This window comes from Polistes canadensis, unplaced genomic scaffold (assembly GCF_001313835.1).
Source record: "Polistes canadensis isolate GaletaPanama2010 unplaced genomic scaffold, ASM131383v1 scaffold_0, whole genome shotgun sequence".
Lineage (NCBI taxonomy): Eukaryota > Metazoa > Arthropoda > Insecta > Hymenoptera > Vespidae > Polistes > Polistes canadensis.
In genome coordinates, this window is record NW_014569547.1 from 2,449,912 (window position 1) to 2,473,017 (window position 23,106).

Consider the following 23,106-nt stretch of genomic DNA (forward strand, 5'->3'; position numbering starts at 1 on the left):
TATATAATATATGTATAGTAGAGCATAGATTATCCAGTCGTTAATTATTTTAAAATTGATTAGTCGAATATAGAATAAATCACGTATATATGTACGTACTTTAGTTATATATGTAACAATATTTATATTATAAACCATATATCTTAGCAGTGTTTTAAATGACTAATTAATTTCATAAATTATTTTTTTAATCTATTCGAAACAGTAGCGCATGTAACATCGAATATATGTAATTTATTTCTGTCGAATAATTTGGTATATATTTGTTTAAGTAAATCATTTTAAATGCGATTTTCAAATTTATATAATTACATTCTTTCAAACCGATTATATCATATTGAATTTGTCTTCGAAATTAATTTTGTATAATCTACGCTCTACTTTCGTTGAAAAAAACAATATTGAAAAAATTATTTATAGAAGATAATAATATAAATTTTCGAATGTGTACCATTCACATTTAGATACATTGCATAGATGCGTATTATATATTGAAAAATGTGGATACAAGAAGAAAATAAATTATACACGACGCGTAAATATAGTTCTATTTATCGTTAATTTTAAATTTGCGTATTTTTTTCAATTTTCTTTTTTATTTTCATAATTGTGCGCATCGATCGTATAAAGTACATTCTGTTTTACGCTTATATGTATATTCCTATAATATTTTATGTACCATTTTTATTTTTTTCCTTACTTTTTCTTTCTGGGGAGGGGAGGTTTCTTTCTTTTTTTATACATTCTCAGTTCTATAAAATCGAACGTACGAAAATTCTTCTTTCCATTTTCTATATTTCAGCATATTATAAATTTTATCAACTATTCTAAATGAATCGACAAATTTCTTCTAAATCGTTGCATAATTTCTTTCGTACCTTTTTTTTTTCAACAGAATTTTTACGTTAATAAACACAGAAAAATAAAAGAAGAAGAAGAAGAAGAAAATATGATAAAAATGACGATGCGATTTGATGATATTCTTCGAAGAAAAATTTAACTATTTATCGATAGAGAAAAAAAAAAAAAAATTTCTCTCCTAACTTTACGACTTTGGCTTTGATAGACTATGACAGGTAATAGATTAAGAGCGTTCTACGTTAAGTAAATATTAATGATTAATTTTGCATTAATCAATTACAAAATATACTGATATTATAACTGTGATCGAGAAATAAGAAAAGATAATTATTCTAATGAAAGAGAAATGTTTTGTAAGAAAATATTTAAAACATTGGGAAACAAATATTTCTAAACTAAGTGTTTCTTTCAATTTTATCCGAATTGTGTGTTTTTTCTTTTTCCTTTTTTCAAAAATGAAAGCCATAATAATAAAAAATAATATTTATAATTTTGTTAATATCGTAAAACGTTCTATTTGGAAATATCTACACACATGCGTCTAAAAGTAGATTAATTATTTATAAATAATTAATAGCAAATAAATAATTCTGTTACGTGTGATGGCAACAGGATAATATCCACATTTATGCATTTATATCATCCGATATACGTACTTAATTTATATCGAATATAATATAACGGATAAGAAAATCAGTAAAATTTAATAAAAAGTGTATAATAATTATTAAAAATTTCATTACTTTGTCGAATATATACAATGGACCTTCTTGATGCCATCTTCAAGATATGTATCATACTTGAATAATAAATTTTTGTTTAAGAGCATCATTTTTTCTATGTATATTAGCACGCGCATTCACACACACACACACACACATACATACACACATACAAATTCATCAACAAAACGATTGGACGGTTCATGATATTTTATAATCCATGATTAATAATTAATCATCAATAATGTTTATCGAATATATCATTTTTGTTTATACAAATATTCTATATAAATTTGTATTCTATTCAAACCTTCTCTCTCTATATTATATATATATATATGTATAATATTTCGATAGATATTTTTTAAAAGACGACAATTACAAATTATCGTCGGGGACAGTTAAATGCGTAAAAATTTGATTAACTAACGTAAGCCGAGATTCGAATATAGGAAAAAAACACCGCGATTATCGGTAACAACAGTATTTTTTTCTTTTTTTTCTTTTTCTTTTTTTCTTTCTTTCTTCGTTGACACACCTCTTACTTCTATATATCGTTCAAATATCGTCACTCACGAGTAAAAAGACAAATCTAATATTCCGATTTAATAAAGAGTAAGAGAGATATTTTTTTTCGTCGTTAAAGCTTTACCATTTTCAAAAGAATTTGACTATACACATTATAATGTAAATACAATAATTAATAATAATAACATCGTCTAATATATATCTAATAATATAAATTTTGTCATTTACCGATAGATACGAATTAAGTTAAACTAAGTGCAACATTTAAGCTTTTTTTGTCATTATTGTATGCAAAAATTAAGTTCAAAAGAGAAAGAGAGAGAGAAAGAAAGAGATAGAGAGAGAGAGAGAAAGAGAGAGAGAGAGAGAGAGATAAACAAAGCACATTTTTTACAATCGCGTGTGTTAGTTTCATTCGATGAGTTTGCGTTGATAGAACAGACCAACGCAAGTAAAAAAAGAAAAAACCAAAAAAAACAAACTAAAAAACACGAATAGTAGTACACACGTGATACGTGGAAACCATATTCAAAATCAAACGCAGTGTCTCAAAGAATAACACAATATTCGCGTGTTATTTCGAACTTGATCTAACAGTTCATACGTCCGGTTACACACGCGAATCTGCTTTTATGATTTCATTGTCTGCTTATTTTTTTGCGATAATATATTTTCCTACATACGTAAATACTTAAAACTTCTTTCCTTCCTTTCTTTTTAACATTTTACGTTTGTATTTATTACATAATTGTGACGTAAGAAATAGAAAAGAGCTCGTTTGAAAAGGAATATTTATATTGGGACAAGAGATATGAAAACAATCAACGTTAATGCGTCAATCGATACGAAACAAGTGTTGGAAAAAACAAATGATTCATCAACTATGCTTTTTAATATATACTGGCACTTTTCTAATTTAAGTTTGCTTTGTTTTTTCTTCTTTCCTGTCTTTTTTCGAATTATTAATTCATATATCGCGTTAAAGGAATATATTTATTTTTTTATCATTCTTGGAGAGGGTCATTTAAATATATAAATTAAATGTTTAATTAAATTTATGTATATTTATATATATATATCTCTCTCTACTAATTTGTTGTTAAGAAATATTTAATAAATTTGATATAAGACTTTACTCACCTAAGTTGGAAATATTGAAAAATCTATCTCCGCCATCGAAGTATCTAAAACATCTTCGTAATATGTATGTGTGTATATCCTAATTGTACACGATAATGAATGGACGAATGAATGAACATTTTTTTTTCCTTTAAATAATTATTAGATATATGCAAAAATTGTAATCTCGTATTGTTTGTTTTTAATTCCTTAAGATTTTTGTCAAATTGTTTGTTAATTTACAAATATGTCCGTAATAGATAAATGCAAAAGAAACTATAACGCGACGACGTATATAATAAATAAAATAAAATTACGAATAAAAGAGAAAAAAAAAAAGAATTAAACGAGATTAAAATAATTGCATAGACGTAATACATATAACCAATAATATTAATATCTCTTTTTTTTTTTAGCAAGTAGCAATTGATCGTGGATTATTATTTACAAGGCAAATATTGTTAATGTGTGTGAGAGTAACAGTAGTAATAGTAATAGTAATAGTGGTAGTAGTAAATAAGTAAAGAAGTGTGGGGTTCGAATTAGAGGGAAACGCTTGGCATGCGTTCGGTGATCCCATGGAATCGTTGTGTACACCTGCAAGAATAAGGAAAGGGCTCTGGGTGAGACGAATCTCAGCTGCTGTTGCTGCTACCCGGAACCGGTATCGTTCTGTATGGGGCTGTGTTACTGCTGCTGCTGCTGCTGTTGCTGTTGCTGCTGCTGTTGCTGCTGCTAATGCCGTTGGCAGTGGTACCGGAGTGTACCTGTGCTGGTGGTAGTTGTTGTTGTTGTTGTACCACTCCTTGTGACGTTGTTTGTGGTAGTGGTAGTGGTAGTGGTAATGGTAATGGTGGTGATGGTTGTTGCTGTGGTGGTGGTTGTAATGGTTGTTGTGGTGGTAATGGTGGTGGTGGTGGTGATGGCGTGCACCGAACTTGGCCGGTGTTGTTTCGTTGAACGGCACTTTGTTCACCGACACCAGACGATGCAACCTGAAGCGAACGATAATCTAACGCCGGCGCCGCTGGGTGTTGACCTTCCCTATGCCTTCTAAGATCGACCTTCCTTTGAAATGCCTTGTCACATAGACCACATTGGAATGGCTTGTAACCCGTATGCTTGCGCATATGAGTTATCAGATTGCTACTTTGTGAAAATGCTTTACCACACACCACGCATTTGTGTGGTTTCTCACCTAAAACATATATTTAAATGATATCGTTAGAATTTATCTCAATACAATGGGTCATTATTATTATTAAAACACTGGAGAAAAAAAGGGACAAGAAATTATCTTTCTCAATAAGTTAATAGTTTAATTTATCTTCAAAAATATATCTGTTACAAATAATATAATATTTATTTAATATAATTCCTATAGACAAATATAATTATTATATTATTAATCAAGAAAAATTTGTGAATAGATAATATTATCGGTTCGTTTTTATACTCTCAATTTGATGTTAACATTTATTGGTATCACGATGCGTTATATTCTTTTTTTTTTTTAATGACTAATCTAAAAGATTATCTTGAAAGGGAATCGCACGATTGGGAATCGGAATTGCATAGTTTATATCATGCGCATCGGTTGCCGATCATAAATTCGATTATCAACAGAGAAGACGGGATATGGTTTGGAATAATGAAGCAAGGTTAATCAAACGCAGCTGTATCAACTAATAAATCGTACGGTTGGACGCGTTTCGATGGCGCAACTCATAAGATGTTGCTTTGCGTCAATACGCGATGAGTAAAAAATGATAATTTGTTTAAAATGATCTTGCCGAGAAACGACGACGGTTTTTCCCTCGATATAGGCGATATCGATACAGAAATCGAAAGATTCCATTGTAGATGAGTAAAGTACAACGACCTGCCGATTATTATCTACGTGTTGATTCACTTTTAAAACTGTCACGATCAAATTCGATTTATATTTTTACTTTCTTCAATTCGAATAAGAAGCAACGATACGTGAACGGGACACTTGGTTGGATATCAATGCGGATAAATTGAAAGAACATAATTACGTATCGCATAATAATCTTGCAATACGAGCCCACGATAAAAAAAACGTAATTTCATTTTTTCCATTTCAATAACAAAACACGGACAACATATTATTTTTCGGCACCAAAATTTACTGATTAAACTTGAAATCACGATTATATCGTATTTTCCTTCGAATTTTGTTCTGTTTTTTTTTTTTTTTTTTTTTTTTTAAACACGAATATAAATTCATACAACGTTGTGCACGCGTTTTTAAACAATATTTACATTTCTACTTAATATAACATCGAATCAAAAATTGTTCTTCAAACATCGTTATACAAATAATCAAAAAATCATTTTGATTGATATATTAGAAATAAATTTAAATGAATCATCGATAAAATTCCAGCTTTAGAAAAAAATTATTTCTGATTTAACTGAGAACAAAAAAAATCTCCTCGCGTAATATTTGTCGGGTGCGTTCTTGAAGAAAATTAAGATGCACCTCGCTAAAAAAAAGAAAAAAAAAGAAAAAACCTTCGCGTACGAATAAACGTCGATGACAAGATATTATCCGAAAGATAGAAATCGAGAAATTCCTTAGGGAAACAACAAGGCTATTTCGAGTTCGGTCGATATAATTTGATGAAAAGGAAGAAGAGAAAAAAAAGAGAAAGGGAAATACAATAGAAAGAAAGATACAACCCTATCGTACTTTCTTCTATGTTCATACATAAAAAATAGAAAGGAACGATCGAGTGATCGCATAAGCCAATAGCTTACTCTTTTTCTCTATACATATACATATATACATCCTAAGTATTCCTATGAACATCGATAGCCAGGAAGGAACAACTCGACTAAACACAATAAACGATAGGATGATATTAAAAAGTATACTTTCTAGCTACTAGGTTACTCGCAATCATTTTTACGAATCTTGACGCACATCCATGTATAAAATACTTGCTACTACTAACTATAATATATCTATATCTATATATATATATATATATATGTAAAAATAAAAATGAAAACTTACGAGACGACTAGTCGTCGCATAAGTTAATGACAATAAAACTGAGAGAGAAAAAGAAAGATAGAAAGAAAGAAAGAAAGATAGAAAGATAGAAAGAAAGAAAGAAAGAAATAAAGAAGAGGGTCGAACAGAGACAACTCGCAAAGCCTTTTTCTAAAAGTCCTTCGGTCGGACGTCTAACGTCGATCGTGGGGTTGCGATAATAAAGGTAAACAGCTGTTCCTCCGTTACGTCGCCATCGAAATTCCGAGCAAACAATTTTGCGATTATAAAGCGACGATAAAAACGCGTGTATCCTCCGAGTTGGAAAAGGACATTGGCGGTGTACTGTGTTTATGTGTGTGTGTATATATATATATATGTATGTGTTACACCGTCCTCGAAAGGCGTCGCCGTTAAGATTCTATCGAAAAGGAATTAATTTTCTCACCATACTTCAGGTTACTCACAACATCCACCATCACTAAACACTCTACCACTAAACCCTATCGCAAAGAACCCCCCACCCTACCCCCCGACAACGTTAACACTACGTACCGATAGTTAGAAAGTGCTTGCACTTTTAGTACAATTTTTATCACACTTACATTTAAGACGAGAGAGAGAGAGAGAGAGAGAGAGAATAGAAATGTATTTAGATAGAGTATATTTACGCCCACGCGTAAGCATCTTTTTATAATATATATATGTGTGTGTGTATGTATAGGATAGATATGATAGAATACACTTTCTTCGATATCAAGCATACCTATTATATGTACAATAGTATTCATACACACATAGAATGGAAGTAAATTTTTCCTGGTAAATTGGCCGAAGTTACGTGCCGTATAACGAGCGATATCGGCGAATAATATTCTCTGGAGAACAGCAGACCCTTGCTCGGGGAGTGAAAAGTATACTAAAACGTTAGCTAGAAGTAGATATATATATATATGTATATGTAATATACTATTACAACCTAGCCGTTATAAGACACACACAAGAGAGAAAATAAACTTATAAACTATCTGAGTGTGTACACTTAGAGTTGACGTGCTCGTTGTATTTCACGATTGTCTGTTACGATAACTTACTTGTTTCTGATATCAAGACGATTCTCGATTTTTGTCATAAATTTCAACCTTTCCTCCTTCGGTCATCGTTCCGTTTCGTTTTACACATAAGGGAATTTTTTTATCAACTAATTTATTTCCTCGCCACTCAACCAGCCCCCCCCCGTCCCCATTTATCTGTCGTCTATCGTGTCGTCTAATATCTTTTTCTTTTGTTATTTATTGTCGTTATTCATTTGAACGTGAAAACATTGATATAAAGGTTTATTTTATAATATAAAATAATATATTTTTTGTAGAATTTTCAAATTTATATTCAAACGTCACAATTGTATAGGGACACGTTTATTGGATATTTTGATATCTAATAAAAATAATCGGTATAAAAATATAATATAAAATAAATGATTTCTCTCCAAATGTGTTTAGGGATTCAGTGACAATGTTACAATTATCAGGACACGTTTTATTGTAATATTCTTATAATTAGATCGAATGAGAAATCGATATAAGTTAGATTATAAATTCTCTCTCATCTGAATCTATCTATTTAGTTTATCTACCGTCTCTCTTTTTTAATTCAGCGTATCGGCGATCATCGCATTATCGGATATACCATTACAATTATTATCTTTCACATGACAGAAGAAAGAATGGTAAAGTCCACGAGGACTATTGAATATTGTTGTCGCACTGTTCCGCCACTTCGTTCCTGTCATCGTTCCTATCTACTCACTTGCGCGAAGAAAAATACAATTATAGTAATTGCCGTCTAGGATTCGATCACCATAACTTTGTTGAGTCAAGGCAAAAGAAATGAAGGAAGAAAGAAAGAACGAAAGAGAGAGAGAGAGAGAGAAATAAAAAAAAAAAAAAGAAATGATAAGAGAGAAAAATAGTATAAAAATTGAACGAACTACCTTTGCTCATCCACGTACGAACGAGCAGCGTCATAACGTTACTTTTTAGAGAAATAGACGAGCTTTTTTTCTTCCTTCTTTTTTTATTTTTCTTTTCTTTTCTTCTTTATAGAAATAAGAACAACGAGAGAGCTTTCCCCGAGATAAATTGATGGTAGTAAAAAGGAAAAAAAATACTTCGGCAGGTTTTTCTTTTGCGATCGATTTTTACGAGGAGAGATATATACTAGTAAATATAATCAAAGTAAGTTAAAAAGATTTCTCTAGAATATCACGTTCTTCAATTGAAATCAACAAAATTGTTCAAAAACATTACGATTAATATAAATGATATCTTATCGAAAACAATGAGAACAAAAAAGACAAGTTTCGACAAAAATTGAAATAAATCAGTAGAATAGGTCCAAGTGAAGAAGATTATCTATCGAATCCGTGTCAGTGACCGAGCCTTGCTCATACATACAAATACACACATACATAAATATATATATATATGCATATATATATATATTTATATATATTTACGAACGAGAAGCAGCATATCGATCCATGCCGACTCTCATTACCAACCCCTTACCGACCGACTTAAATATTTACCGACCGAAGCGTTCACTTGGTGGCCGATTTTAATGATAGGAGAGGTAGAATCGTATCTGCGACAAGCAACGAGTATGCTTGTGTTAGTCAGTGCCCGCTCGAGTAATACGCGGCCGCGAATACTCGCGAGTTCGCGCCTATCATTCGGAGCATGCAAGTTAGAAAGAGAAAATGAGAGAGAAAAAGAAATAGAGAAAGAGAGAGAGAGAGAGAGAGAGAGAGAACAGGTTGGGATGACCGTTGGGGGTGGGTGGGTAGGTGGTGAGTTGGTGGTGGTCGCTTAATTATGCACGACTCGCCTAACGAACTTGATGTAATAACGCGATGTCGTATCAACGACGATGGTGAAAGAGAGTCGGCAAATCGATCCGCCTTTTCTACTCGGTTATTGCTAGATAGAGATCGGTTAGAAAAGACGATGCTACTACTCCTATCTTTTCCTTTTTTTTTTCTTTTTCCACTTCTCTTCTCTCTTCATTTTCCCTCTTTCTGTCTTTGTTATATCTTTTTTTCTTTTTAATTTTTATTTCTTTTTTTTCTTTTTTTTTTTTACGGGAAATATAGGGATCTTCCGCGATAGTAAAAATCGATCGTACTTACTAGTACTACTACTACTACTATTACTACTTGTTATATGTATTGTGTTATATATCGTAGATACATTCTTTTAACACATACACACACACATATGCTTTTCTGTTTTCGATATCAGACGACGAGAGTCTTTAATATCGTAATACGTCCCTGTCTCTTTTTGATGCATCGTTACCGATAATCATCGAACGTTTATAACGCGTTCGTTTTAAAGTTTTCCTCATCATTTATCTTGGTGGGTAGTGTATCGGTACGATTAGTCCAACTTAGTGGATGATTAAATTATTTGAACGTTTTAATCGAATTTTTCTAAAGGTTTTTCTTTTATTTTCTTTTCTAGAATTTTATATTAATATATTCCCCGCGTTGTATATTTTATTAATTTATTATTAATTGATAATATATATTATATATATTTTCTTATATGTATTTCGTTACAATTAATCCTGATATTATCATAAACTACAAATTGTTGATTCATTGTGTATACTAATCTATATATAATTTGATAAGATATAATAAATTATAGTAAAAGCAACAAATATGTGCGTAATTATACGATTACACAATTTTTTTTTTTTAAGCCAACCATGTCAATCCTTTTTCTTTCTTTTTTTTTTTTCTCTCTCTCTTTTCTGTTCTTTTTTGCTTCCTACATTTTGTTCTTTCATTCGTTTTTATCATACTTATCTAGGAAAAAATTAGAATATCGAAGAAACACGAAGAAAATCGAACCACCTTTGTCAATCGTTATTCTTGATCATGCACATTTGTGAAAATTTATTATTAATCCAAATTCCGAAGGTTCGCGAAGCATGCCATGGGTAACGTAATTGAGAGAAATTGCAGTAGGACAGAGTATACGTTTGTATGTATATGTATATTTCATCTATGGTTGCGTTCATTTTTTAAGCACGACCGGAATTCCCTTATTTCCGTGTATTCTTTGGATCATTGGTAAGGGAAAAAAAAATAGACGTAAAAATAGCACACATAAGGGAAATCAATTTGATGAATGACAAAGATCGTCGTATATCCCGATCTATTATTGATTCTTCAATGGATACAAAAATGTTATGTTGTAGATTACTCCATAGTGTACCACAATGCGTGCACCGATGATCAAGACTTTGCAGGAATTTGCTTACTCGTGCTGGTGTTTTATTTTAACCGCTTATTTCGAAACAACGATTTGCATATTTTAAGTGCAATCGCGTTCTACGTAATAATTCAGAATTGATCTAAAACAATTTGACGCACGATAAAAAGATTTATCTCTTTTACTATTCCAATTAATACTTATATTATTTAAAATCATAATGACGTTTTTATATCTAACAACATTTACCAAATAAAATTTCATCAAATTAGTGATATTTATATCGACTATAATCACAAATATTTTTCGCGTATAGAAATGAATTTAAATTCTAAATGAAATATTAATATACATTAAATAGATCGTTTTAATTTTGAATGATAAAAATATTTACGATAAGATTGCGAAGAATTGAAATAGAATGAATCGCTCTTATCTTTCTTTTTTTCTTTTTATTTTTTTGAAGATAGGTACAGAATTTATGTTTCATATTATCGTAGCAAAAAAAATAAATTTACGTAGAATATTATTTTTATTTTTCAGCATAGATCGTAACCAAGCTGTCACGTATTCCGCGAGAATAATTTATAGAGGACGGTCTTGCAAGGGAGGGAAAACTCCGCTGAGTGTCTACAAATGGATGCGCTGAAAACAATATACCGCCTCAGAAAGAGAATTGCAATTACACGGCACAAAAACTCTCGAGGGGTTATTATCACGCCATTCTTCTCCGTAGAGGGTTCGTCCCTTAGGACTTGGTTATATCGAGTATATCGAATGGAGTGCATATAAAAGTGCCCTCAGTATCGGTTTGCGAATATTAAAAGATCGCTAAGAAATATAAAAATGGATCTATTTTATCCCGCCATTAACTTTTACTACAATACGAAAAAATATTTGATATTACAAGATATCTACATACAAGTTTAACGCCGTTATAATATGATGTTTTTCAAATGCCTAATTTATTAAATATTTCTACAACTGCATCCCCCTTAATTCGTTCTATCTTAACTTCGAATTTAATTATCTTGCAATTAGTCGTATAAACTTCTTCTTTTAGTTTCACTCAGAAATAAAAATCTAATGAGTTGAAAACAACAATAATTCTTATGCGGTTTACGTGATTTTTTTCTTCATTTTGACATACATAATATATTTTACAACTCTCTAAAAAAAAATACATCCTTTCACGACGAGTAAACATTTTCTACAAACCCCTCCCCCTTCCGGTTCCCTTAGCAAACCACGACCCTCATCAGAAACTTTGATTTCTTATTTTTATTTTCACCGAAAAAAAAGAGAAAAAAGAAAAAAACTACTGAAAACTTACGTAAGTTTTCATTTTAGAATGACGAATGGAAAGGGGGTAGAAGGAAGGGTTGAATGAAAAAAAAAAAGAAAAAAAAGAGATCGATTCCCTCATGTTTCGTCGTTTTTTCTTCTTATTCTTCGACACGATCATTCTTTTTATTTTGCATTTGTATCATACCGAAGTAACGATCGGAAATGGGGACGTACTGCAAGAGTACATGGTGCGGACAAAAGAAAACATAATTTTCTAGGCGGGACGAACCATACGAAGAAAAGGTAAATACTTACTTACGTTAATAATTGAATAGGATGTAAATGTGTGTCAGGTAGACGCGACGTGCAAGTCAATTATTTGTACACATTGAAAAAAGGTTAACAAATCACGGACTAGCGAAAAAATAAATTCATTCGAAAGAAAAAACACACCTTTCGTGTGTTTAGTATTTTAACGCAAAAAAAAAAAGAAAAAGAAAAGAAATTTATATAGAAAAAAGAAATAAAATAATAGTACGATTAAATTCATAAGGGATATTATTGTTTTATAACCTACACCTACTTATATCAGCATTCTTATATGATATATCTGTATACGCGAATCCACACAAGCACGAATACATGTATAAAAGTCTCGCTAATTACCCGCATTTTAGTTAAGTGTATTTATCGTCGAAAACACCTTAGACTAAGAACGTACAGTAAAACAAACAAGACATGGTCGCATAACGTCGAGCCAAGGCACAATAATCGTTGTAAGAATCTGTTAGCTCGTAAAAAAAAAGTCATTTATGTTAGTCGTTATCCTTCATTCGATACGCATAAAACTAAAGATACGACTCGTGCTACGTAATTTCACACTTTAGTAGCCGACACTTCTAAGATGGGGGCACCACATATAGCTTTTTTTTCTTTGTTTTTAATCTATAATACATAATTTGACCATTTTTAATTGGTATAAAGTATATATCGTATAAAACATCATTATTTCAAATATAATATTATTATAAATATTAATCTAGAATTTTTATAAAAATATATATATTGATAATAGTAATAACGTAAAGGAAAAAATTCAATCTAAGTTTGATAAATTTCAATATTTTCATCTAACACATATATACGAATAGTAAGGAAAGATTGAAAAGCGTATTGATAGAGAAAAAGGGTCGTTTTTAAAATGAAGATTGTTAAAAGATCGCGTGAAAATCAAATTAAACTCAGCATTAATCGTTCGTCCTCTCGCATTTAGCTACTTTATCGCGTTAAGTTACTATACCGCTTGGAAATGATGAAAAGTAAGGACTTAGGGTATACTACTCTTCCTAGGTCTCCCTACCTTTTCCCTATTAGTAATTAGCACGCAACACCACGTTATTTCCCCCCTTGGTGGCTCGTGGCACGCCGGGTTGGCGCGTGTCGTGCCGGAAACTCGCTTAGTGCGCCGCAAACAGACCGTTTCTCATCGTACATAAGCTTTTTCCGTTCGTTCTCAGGAGAAAATGTGCTCTTCCCGCAGCAGCTGATTAAATCTACACTAAATTTCTATCATAATAGATCTCATTAAATATATCATATTTATAAAACATTTTATTTTTACACTAATTATTTATACGTATTCAATACAATTCGATTTGGTTTCTTTTATATTTCGACTTTTCCACGCGGTTTTGTCAAGAAAGAGAATTTGTTATTAAAATAAAGTAGAAAATTATTTATTTATATTATATATATTTGTATTTTTGTGTATGTAACGTTAGTTCGTATTATTTATTTTTCCCGTTTTTATATATAAATACTCTAATTAAATTTGTTTTCGCGAAGAAAATTATTGAAGATAACGATAACGGTGACTTCAAGAAAATTGTTTGTTTTTTAATTATCGATAAAAATTTGTTTGTTATTGATAGTTAAAATGAAAAATAACAAAAACAAAAAAGAAATGTCAAATCTTAAGGACTCGAAGCTTTCAATAGTTTTTCACGAATAATCGGGTACCGTGTTCGAAAATTACGATAATAAAGAAAGTTATTTTAATTGATGAGTTTTATTTTTGATAAATAAAGCAAAATTTTATAATCGAAATGACATAATATTCGTACGAATTTCATGGGAGTTTCATTCGGATAGCGTCAGCTGTTGGGCGAACGTCAGACGTCAGACGTCATACTCGCATCAATAAAGACATGTGTCCGATTCGTATATAACCGTTATTAGGACATTGTGCGATGCATGACACACGCGTGATCTTCCCTGTAACTATGCGTACGTTACATTACCTAAAATATATTACTAGTATATATATATATATATATATATATATACAAAGAGGGAAGTTAGTAGCATACTTTGTGGCCACGTGATATCAAACTTCCTAGCTCGTTCCCGGAAGGAAGAGATTTGGGGAACCCTATGGTTCTACTTATCAACGATCGATATCACTTTCCTTCCATTAGAATTATTATTATTATTATTATTGGTCAAAAGAAAGTACACTCAACTGTATTAAAAAGAAAGCAAATATAAATCGTAACAAATCAGGGGAATAGAAACTTCGAAACTTTGTTATAAGTTGTAACAATATTTTTAATTAGGGTTGAATATTTGTTACCATTGTTACATTTATTCTTTAAAGCCGAATTTTGTATTTTTCGCAATAAGTAAATCTGAATTTTGTGTTCATTTTTTTTTTATAATATATTTTAATAGAATTTTTCTAGTTTAAAGATTTCGTAAGTTTACGAAAACCCCATGTATTGTCAATGGTATTGTATTATACTTGCGTGCTATAGATTGATTTTGCTTTGTTGAGACTCCGATAATTCATTTGTTCCAATTAAATGGATTAAGTAGAAATTAACCCCCGATGTCGTGGAAAGCTTAAACGTTATTCGATGATAGAAATCTAATTATAAGCGAAGGAGTTTGTACAGAAGGGCTGCCAGTTGGTAAAAGTAATAGGGTGCTTGAATTATAAAGGTAACGATAGTGTTCTTACGATTTAACCTTAATCTTCTTCGCATGGTAACGCAATTAAAACCACTTGAAAAAGACAAGAGAATTTATCCAACAAACATTAGCATCTTTTCTCGATAAATTTCTAATGTGAAAATTAATTATTTTAAATTAATTGAAATGTGTAAATTTGATTTTTCGTTCGATCGGATAGTTTGTCTTTTTTTGTTTGCTTTTAGTATAAAATTATTTTGCATTATTACAATGAGAAAACATTTTATAAAGAGATTTGTTTTTTTAAGTATCATCCCCATAAAAGCAAATTCATGTTTTTCACAGTGTCAGGACTTTCGTAGAAGAAAAATATCGACCTGACAGTCATGTCATACCGTACCACGTAACATAGTGCGTGATTCGTTCACATGCTAGGACAGACAGAAAAGAGGCTATGCAGACAACGACGACTATGGTGCTACCATCGCAAATCTAAACATCCAATTAAAATATATCGATATTCATAGACGGTTTTTCTTTCACACTTGTTAATTACAATGTTAAATCGATAATCGTACAAAAATCCACCATATTTCTCGTTTACATTATTTAACCAATTCAATCAATGCCAATTTACAAATCGTATTTCATCCCCTTTTAATTTCGATTAAAATTATAACTTAAAATATCGTCGAATTGTGTACGAAAAGAAATATAAATTATTCCAATCCCGTTTTCAAATGAATTTGAAAATAATTAAGAAAAGAAAAAGAACAAAAAGAGAAAAAATAATGTATTTCTAAATAAAACACATATTTCAATTAAAGACGTATTTACGAAACTTTGTTAAGTTGTTGTCGATATATTTTGATAGGGAAAAAAAAAATAAAAAGAAAACGATTAAAGAAAAATATCCTTTTATCTCTCATTTCTTCCTTGGTCGTCATGAAATGCACGACTTATGTTGAAACATTTCGTCGATCGTAGGGCAACAATAGGAACACTGAATAATGTAAGGTAGTGGCAACAAGCGGGCTTCGTAAATAATTCGTAAACTGTTTCTAGCGACTCCGATCGTCTTGAACTTTGTCGTTGGGCTCGTGTCTACGACAAGCGCGAGGGGGGTAGGGGGAGGTGATGGTGGTGGTGATGGTGGTAGTGATACTTTGGATACCCCGAAAACAATGAGCAATAAAAAGAACGAAAATGGAGAAGCTACTCTACGATCGAACTTAAGTTCGAAGAGAATAGTTTGCTGCTTTTGTCTTGTTACAAAACTGTTTGGAATTATTAAATACAACTCGGACGATAGATACTACGTACGTGTACGTGTGTGTACTTATATGTGTGATCAAATATGTACGTGTGTAATGTCGTGCGTGTTAAAGTATCGACCAAAGAGTAGTAAGCTTTCGATAGAAAAAGCTTTCTAAGCTCGATGAATATTAATTGATAAATTATCCATAACTCTTATCGTTTAAAAAAGTTTTCTCCCCCTTTAACGATAACGTTTAATAATTTTGTATTATTGTATTATTAAGTTTTTTTTTTCTTACAATTATATATTCCGTATAAATGTATATTATATTTATTACTATTATTATTAATAATATTGATTTATATTCACTTATTAATTCATTTTAGAACATTAATCTATCTAATGAATACACATACACACACACAAAAAGGCGCGCGATGTTAAGGGAAATTATTATTGATTTTCATTTTGATGAAAAGGGACATGCAATACTTACCGGTATGAATGTATGTGTGTTTCTTCATATCCGATTTTTGGTGAAACCTTTTGCCGCAATATTGACAGGGGTAGGGTCTCGTGTCAGAATGAATTAGAAGGTGAGTGCTGAGCGTGCTCGATCGTTTGAATGCCTTCCCGCATTGTTTGCACTGTAACAAGGATTTCGTGGTTTCTCGGGTTAATACTTTATTCTAAAAGTATGTTCAAGTTGTTTTCTTTTATCGTATATTTTCTAAGAACAAGTAATCTTCCTCTTATTTGAATATCATAAGAAAAGGGATAAAAAAAAAAAAAAAAGGAAAAAGAAACAATCTATGTATTCGTAACTAGGACAACCCTTAGGTAGATATTAATCCAAAGGACAGGAATTGCGTGCCAAAGTAAGGATGCAATTATACCTTTTGTCGACTCCATCCCTTTGTTCTCTCTCTCTCTCTCTATCTCTTATTTCAATTGAAGAAGAAATTAAATATTCAAATAGAATGAACTTCCGTTTTCTTTGTATTCTATTTCCTTCATTGCCACTTGTCGGACATCCGACAAAAATCCCTCAACGACCCAGTTTTAACGTGCATTTATGCATATTCAAAACCTATATTTTCTGTTTCTCATTTTTTCTTTCAACAAATCTTCAGTGCGAGAAAAAGAATGATCAGAATAAAGCCAAATAAATAAAAAAATAAGTAAGAGTAGTTGGTACTTAAGTAAGCGTAAGTAAAGACCTTTGGAGTTGTAAGATGAAACCGATCAAGTCAGTGAAGGAAAGAAGAGAAGAGAAGAGAAGAGAAGAAAAAGATAAAAGAAAAAGAAAAAGAGAAAAAAAATAAAAGGAAAGGAAGAAGGCACCTTAAAAGAGGGCTGCACTGTGCTGCGCTATACACTGCGCTGCACTGCGCTGCGCTGTAATACACCGCGTCGGGACGACCGACGCACCTGTGTTCATTTTATCTTCCTCGACTCATTGTAGTGAAGGCGCCAGTCGTCACAATGCTACAAGCAACACGCCGTGTCTCTTTCCGGACAATATATGTACATATGTATTTATGTAGGTTTGTAAGTAGCTTGGATAGGGAATCGTTCCTACAACGTATCCAACTTAAAATACTACTTTTGTATAGAATAATATTCGTTCTGCTTTAATTTTTGTCTTTTTCTTTTTCTTTTTTCCAATCATCCCAAAACCAAATTTTCTTATTTATATTCATTTCGTTGTTAATTTTCAATAAAAAAAAAAGAATATCCGTTAATATTTTCCATATTTTAACGAGAAAATTTGATCAAATACTTTAAAGGAAAAATGTCTTTACTGATATATCATATTTTTCGGATTTAACTACGTTAACCGTTTCAATGGTAAACCTGTACTACTGCGTCAACTTGTATATACTAACATTTTTCTTTTTTTCTTCTTTTTTCTTAATTTTCATATCATTATTATTACTTTTCAAGGAAATTCTAAGAGTTTTTTTGTCCAACATACAAAATTATTCTAAATACATTATATTAGGGTGTACCAAAAGTGCGTGCCTTTGAAAATTAATATTTTCAAAGTAAATTTTAACAAGAACAATCCGTTATGCAGTTTCAATATAAAATCCGTTTGATGAAACGCACGAATTTTTAATTCACCCTAATATTTCTAATTGTATTACGTTAACATATTACATTTTCATTTACTACAATTAAAACTATATATTCGGATTCTTCTTACATTTATCGTTGATATTTCATTTCTTCGATTTTGAAAAACAAAAATACATTAGAAACTTTTAAGAAAGAAGAATAACCGAAAAACCCCGATATTTATTTTTCGGACGTCGTTGCGTTAAGATTTCGGTGCGGTAAAACAGAGCGGCATTGAGTCAGCCCCCTTTTTTGATCGCCCACCGGCGCAAATACATTCCCGGTGCAAATGCACACGCGAGACGAGAGTCGTCCTGTATCGTCGGATAATGCTCAAGTGAAACACCAAAACCCGTTCTCGCGTGTCCCCGTGGGACGCGTTGTCGAACGTGAAATGACTCGTAAAGGGGGGAGGGGGGACGGTGGGAAGGGTGAAGGGGTAGGGAGTGTCCCCGATCTTGATCGTGTTGCTTTCATGTGTGGCCCGACGAAAGAAAGTATAAATAAAATAATGACAAAAAGGTATAGAGAACAAAAAATCCTCGCTAAAAGAATTAAAAAAAAATGGATAAAGCCGGTTACGATGAAAACCATCAAAGTGTCTCCAACAAAAAATCCCTTTTAACATCGAAACTTTATCTCTTAACGATATATTTTTGTAATACTTATAATATTATTTGAAAAATTATTCTAAAAACAATTGCACCGAAGCGACGTTAATTTTGTTTGAAAAGAAAACAATTCGTCGTTAAAAATTCGTATTGATTTGTTCGTAATATCTATAATAATTATTATGACAATTAAACAATTATGTATCGAATGATGAAGGAATAGTATTATTATGTACGGTATCGATAACGGTTGAACTTTTTCTTTCTTTCTTTCATTCTGTTTCTTTTTTTTTTGTCATTCGTAAGAGAAAAAAGGGAGGAAATTAAATACCTGGGTCGTTAAGGTGAAAACGTTCCTCCCGTTTGTAGATCATCGGCTATTAGGTGATGAACGGGGCCAGGGGTCAAGATTAGAGTGAGGAAAGAGTTAGGAAAGAGTGAGAAAAGAGGAAGGACGAAGGAGGTAAAAGGGAGAGATCGTTAATAAGCACCGCGGCACTTCGTTCAAGAGTCGCAAAGGAAGCGGTGGATTGTGGGAATGAAAGCGGGTAAGGAGTGGAGCACGCCATTGTCGTAACACGAAAGTGCTAACTTCCGGTGGCGCTTCAAGACAAAAGGAAAACGCAAGACGTCCGCAAACGTTACGAGATGCTACTGTAACTGTTACTGTTACTGCAGTTCTTGTTGTTGTTGTTGTTGTTGTTGTCGTTATTACTTGACCGAGACTTTCCCCAATTGACATCGATACGCGAATCATCTAATAAATTTGATTTTAATTTCATTTCTTTTTTCTTCTCTCTTTCATATACTTATTTCTTTATTGTATAATATTTTGAATTAGAAATAAAAGTGAACATTTTCGAATGCATAGATATTTGTTGGCAAATTGAAAATAATATGAACGTAAAGTAATTTTATTTATCAAGTACCCTACGAAAAAAATTTCTATCAAGTTTGGATTTCCATTTGTAAAATAATCTTTCGTTATAATCCTTAATATAAGAAATGGAATTCAGTGTGTATCCGAAAAATACTATTTATTAAATCTCATCTTTTTACTCTCCCTTTTTCTTTACGAATATCTTCTCACGCTTATTCAATACTAACAAAGAAGTCTTTTTATCAAAGAGATTAATTCAACTCTCATATTTGTGGGGGAACGATAACAAAAATAAATATATTTAAAAAAAAAAATAGCAATTTTGGAAGAAAAAAATAAAAAGTTTCTCTCAAACAATGCGATAAAAGTTAGCTCTGTTGAAGTTGTTGGAATTGATCGGTATCAGCAAAAGGTTTCCGTGTAACTCTACACGGCAACTTGGTTTGGAAAAATAAAAATCAGTCCTCCGAAATAAAAACTACGTGACGCGTCTGGCCCGCATATCCTAATATGTCCGCATTACAGTTACGTGTCGGACGTAAAACCACTGCTGAGAGAGTTTGAGCTACCATCGAATCGCACGTAATTACGACGTAGCCTCTTACCGATCACCGATACGTACTTACTTATGTATATACCTATATATATATATATATATACGTATGTAATACGTCAAAACATTTGACCCGTTTCCTCGGCACCACCAACTACTCCTGGGGGGTACTTATATACTTTCGCAGGAATTTCAGATCGCGTGACTCTTCAAAATCGGCATAATCAAAGACACATTCGTCGTTTATTCTTTTCACCACGAAATCGCGAATTTTCATTTGGTTATGTTTTTTTCTTTTCTTTTTTTTTTCTTTTTTTTTTTTGTTTATACGTTCAACAAAAGTAAAATGATAAAAAAGAAAACTAAAGGAAGGTTATAACTATCGAAAAATTGAATATTGTCAGTAATTTTCTCTTATAATATAGCGTATTTTATAATCCTCGTTATTTGTATTTATCATATTAACAGTTAACAAACGAGATATAAAATGATTCGTAAGATCGTTTATTCTTAAAATCAATGTGTTTCGTTTAAAAGATTCTTTAAAAAGAAAAAGTTCATATCGTAAGATGTTAACTTGCTCGTACGCGATCGTATATATATATATATATACGATTTCTCATGGGTCTTGCAAATTGATCGTAAAAAGAATCAGGTAGGTCGATTAACTTGGGCAAATCGGCGTCGCAATGGTGTCTTGATTTTTTTTCTGTTGCAAAGAAGGACGACGTTGAACGTTTAAAAAGATCGAAAGAGTCGATTGGAAGAAGAACGTGCACGCGTACGCCTTCACGCATACATATGTCCTACTACGACGCCGAGGGTCTTGATCTTCGATCTTCTTCGAAAAAGATCCGCGATTGCTCTTACGAAGGAAAAAAGATGAAAGAAGGAAAATAAAGAAGGAAGGAAGGAAGGAAGGAAGAAAGGAATCGCGCGTTCGAATTGGATGGAAATCGAACGTTGTTGCTTTTTACGTTCACGCAAAATAAGAGTATGCCGATAAAAGTCTACACACGAGCTCGTAAAATCCACGTTCGTACGGTAAACCCACGCACGAGCCACCTGAAGGTGCACATTGACTATAAAGAGAGAGAGAGAGAGAGAGAATATGTTTGTGTGTGTGTATGTGTCATGAAAGGTAGCTTCGAGATTTCCAAGACCGATACCACTCGACTTCCTCGAAGGCCTATCGTTGATCTTTGGTGCTCAACGATTCGCGCTTCTCGACGAGGACAATGTTCATTTTTCTGATCCAGTTAAGTTACGACACTCCGAAAATCCTATCGTTTTTATTTCCGTAATAGTCAATACAATTTATTTTCTAATTAACATATTATTTTTATTCGTTGTTGCAATTATCGGTATCATCATACATTTTGTAAATTTGTAATATTTTCAATTTATGAATTAAAATTCGTTTATATGAAATTAGGTATTTATATATGATCTGACTCACCTGAAAGCTTCTTTCGGACGACGATGGTGGGGTGAGAGGTGAATGATGAATTTGTCTATTGATAATTGAAGTAGCCAAAGGATTCCTAGAAGATGGTGCTTTCGTTTCTCTAGCCTCTCTTTCGCAAACCGAACCAGGTGACCAAATTTCATTCTTCCTAGTGATATTAGATGATACATCGTTTGGTTTAGTGCTAAGATTCAATGGTACTTCTTCCTCTGAAACATATCACGTCGATCGAAATTAGGCGCAAGCTTAAATATTTACAACAACAAATTTTTAATATTTCCTCTTTGACTGCGTTATTTAACAAGAAAAACAAAACAAACAAAAATTACGCGTACTCGTGATTAAAAATAAAAATTACCGCGTGGTGATTAGTTTTTCCTCAAATGATAGTGCAATCTTTTAGAAAAAAAAAAAAAAAGAAAAAAAACTGTAGTATAAACGAGTCACTAACAAACAAGAAAATTTGCTCTGCTTTGCGTCACATTTCCTCTTCCCCCTCCTTCTCCTTCTCCTCTTTGTTTTATATTAGCACGAATGTTCGAACAAACGAGTAAGGAAAAAAATAATGAGAGAGTGCTGGCCGTTTATTCTTATCTCAAGTTCGGTACTTAACTATTTGCTATTTTTTAAAGAGTCACCGTAAACACGTTATAATGTGTCAGATATGTATTTTTAAAAACATTTTTTTTTCCTATATTCGGTCTGAATGGCCAAAATTTTCGGAACACATTATGAATGAAAACAATAACAACAATAATAAATACGACGCTGGTCATCAAGTCATATAGATTAAATAAAAAACATAATTTGAAAAATTCATCTATTACGATTTATATTATATATTCAATTATTCATATATTTCAAGTAACATTGGTAATATTTCATAATTACTGGTACACGTATATTGTAAGAAGAACGTTGAGAATTTAATTGTAAATGAATATTAATTAAATTTAATTAATGACATACTCTCTTGAAAATACTCGTAATTCGATATTGATTTATTAATAATAATAAAGAGAAAACAATATTCTTTTAATAATAAAATTTGTCGGTAAGCGTGAAAAGACGGGCAAAAATAAAAATGTAATATCGCATAGTCAGTTTTAAAGAACATTATCGAAAAATAGTAATTGGTGACTTGAAAGAACCTCGTCGATATTGTGTAAACGTATATACATATACGTATACACATATACATACACTCAAGGAAAAAATAATGCTTTTAAAACGGTAACAGCTGCACGATTAACTTTTGTTTTAGCCTTCTTTGCCGATCGTCTACGACCAATTCGTAAGCTATTTACGAGCTTACGTTTCTTACAGAATTGTCCTAGTATAATATATATTGTCTGCTTATCCGATTCCTCGTAATCACGCGAACGATAGCTAGAAACCGTGTTGTCGTTATATCATACGTATT

General features: G+C 31.8%; 1 protein-coding gene across 1 annotated transcript in view; it reads right to left on the reverse strand.

Moving 5' to 3' along the window:
* LOC106786212 (zinc finger protein 2 homolog) overlaps positions 1–23,106 on the reverse strand; it is a 36,053-nt gene that overhangs the window by 2,698 nt on the left and 10,249 nt on the right. The window contains exons 4-6 of the mRNA XM_014747792.1: positions 21,675–21,892; positions 16,547–16,697; positions 4,101–4,428 (exon numbers count right to left, since the gene is read on the reverse strand). Of these exons, the coding sequence (XP_014603278.1) occupies positions 4,101–4,428; positions 16,547–16,697; positions 21,675–21,892 (697 nt within the window). The remainder of the gene's footprint in view (positions 1–4,100; positions 4,429–16,546; positions 16,698–21,674; positions 21,893–23,106) is intronic.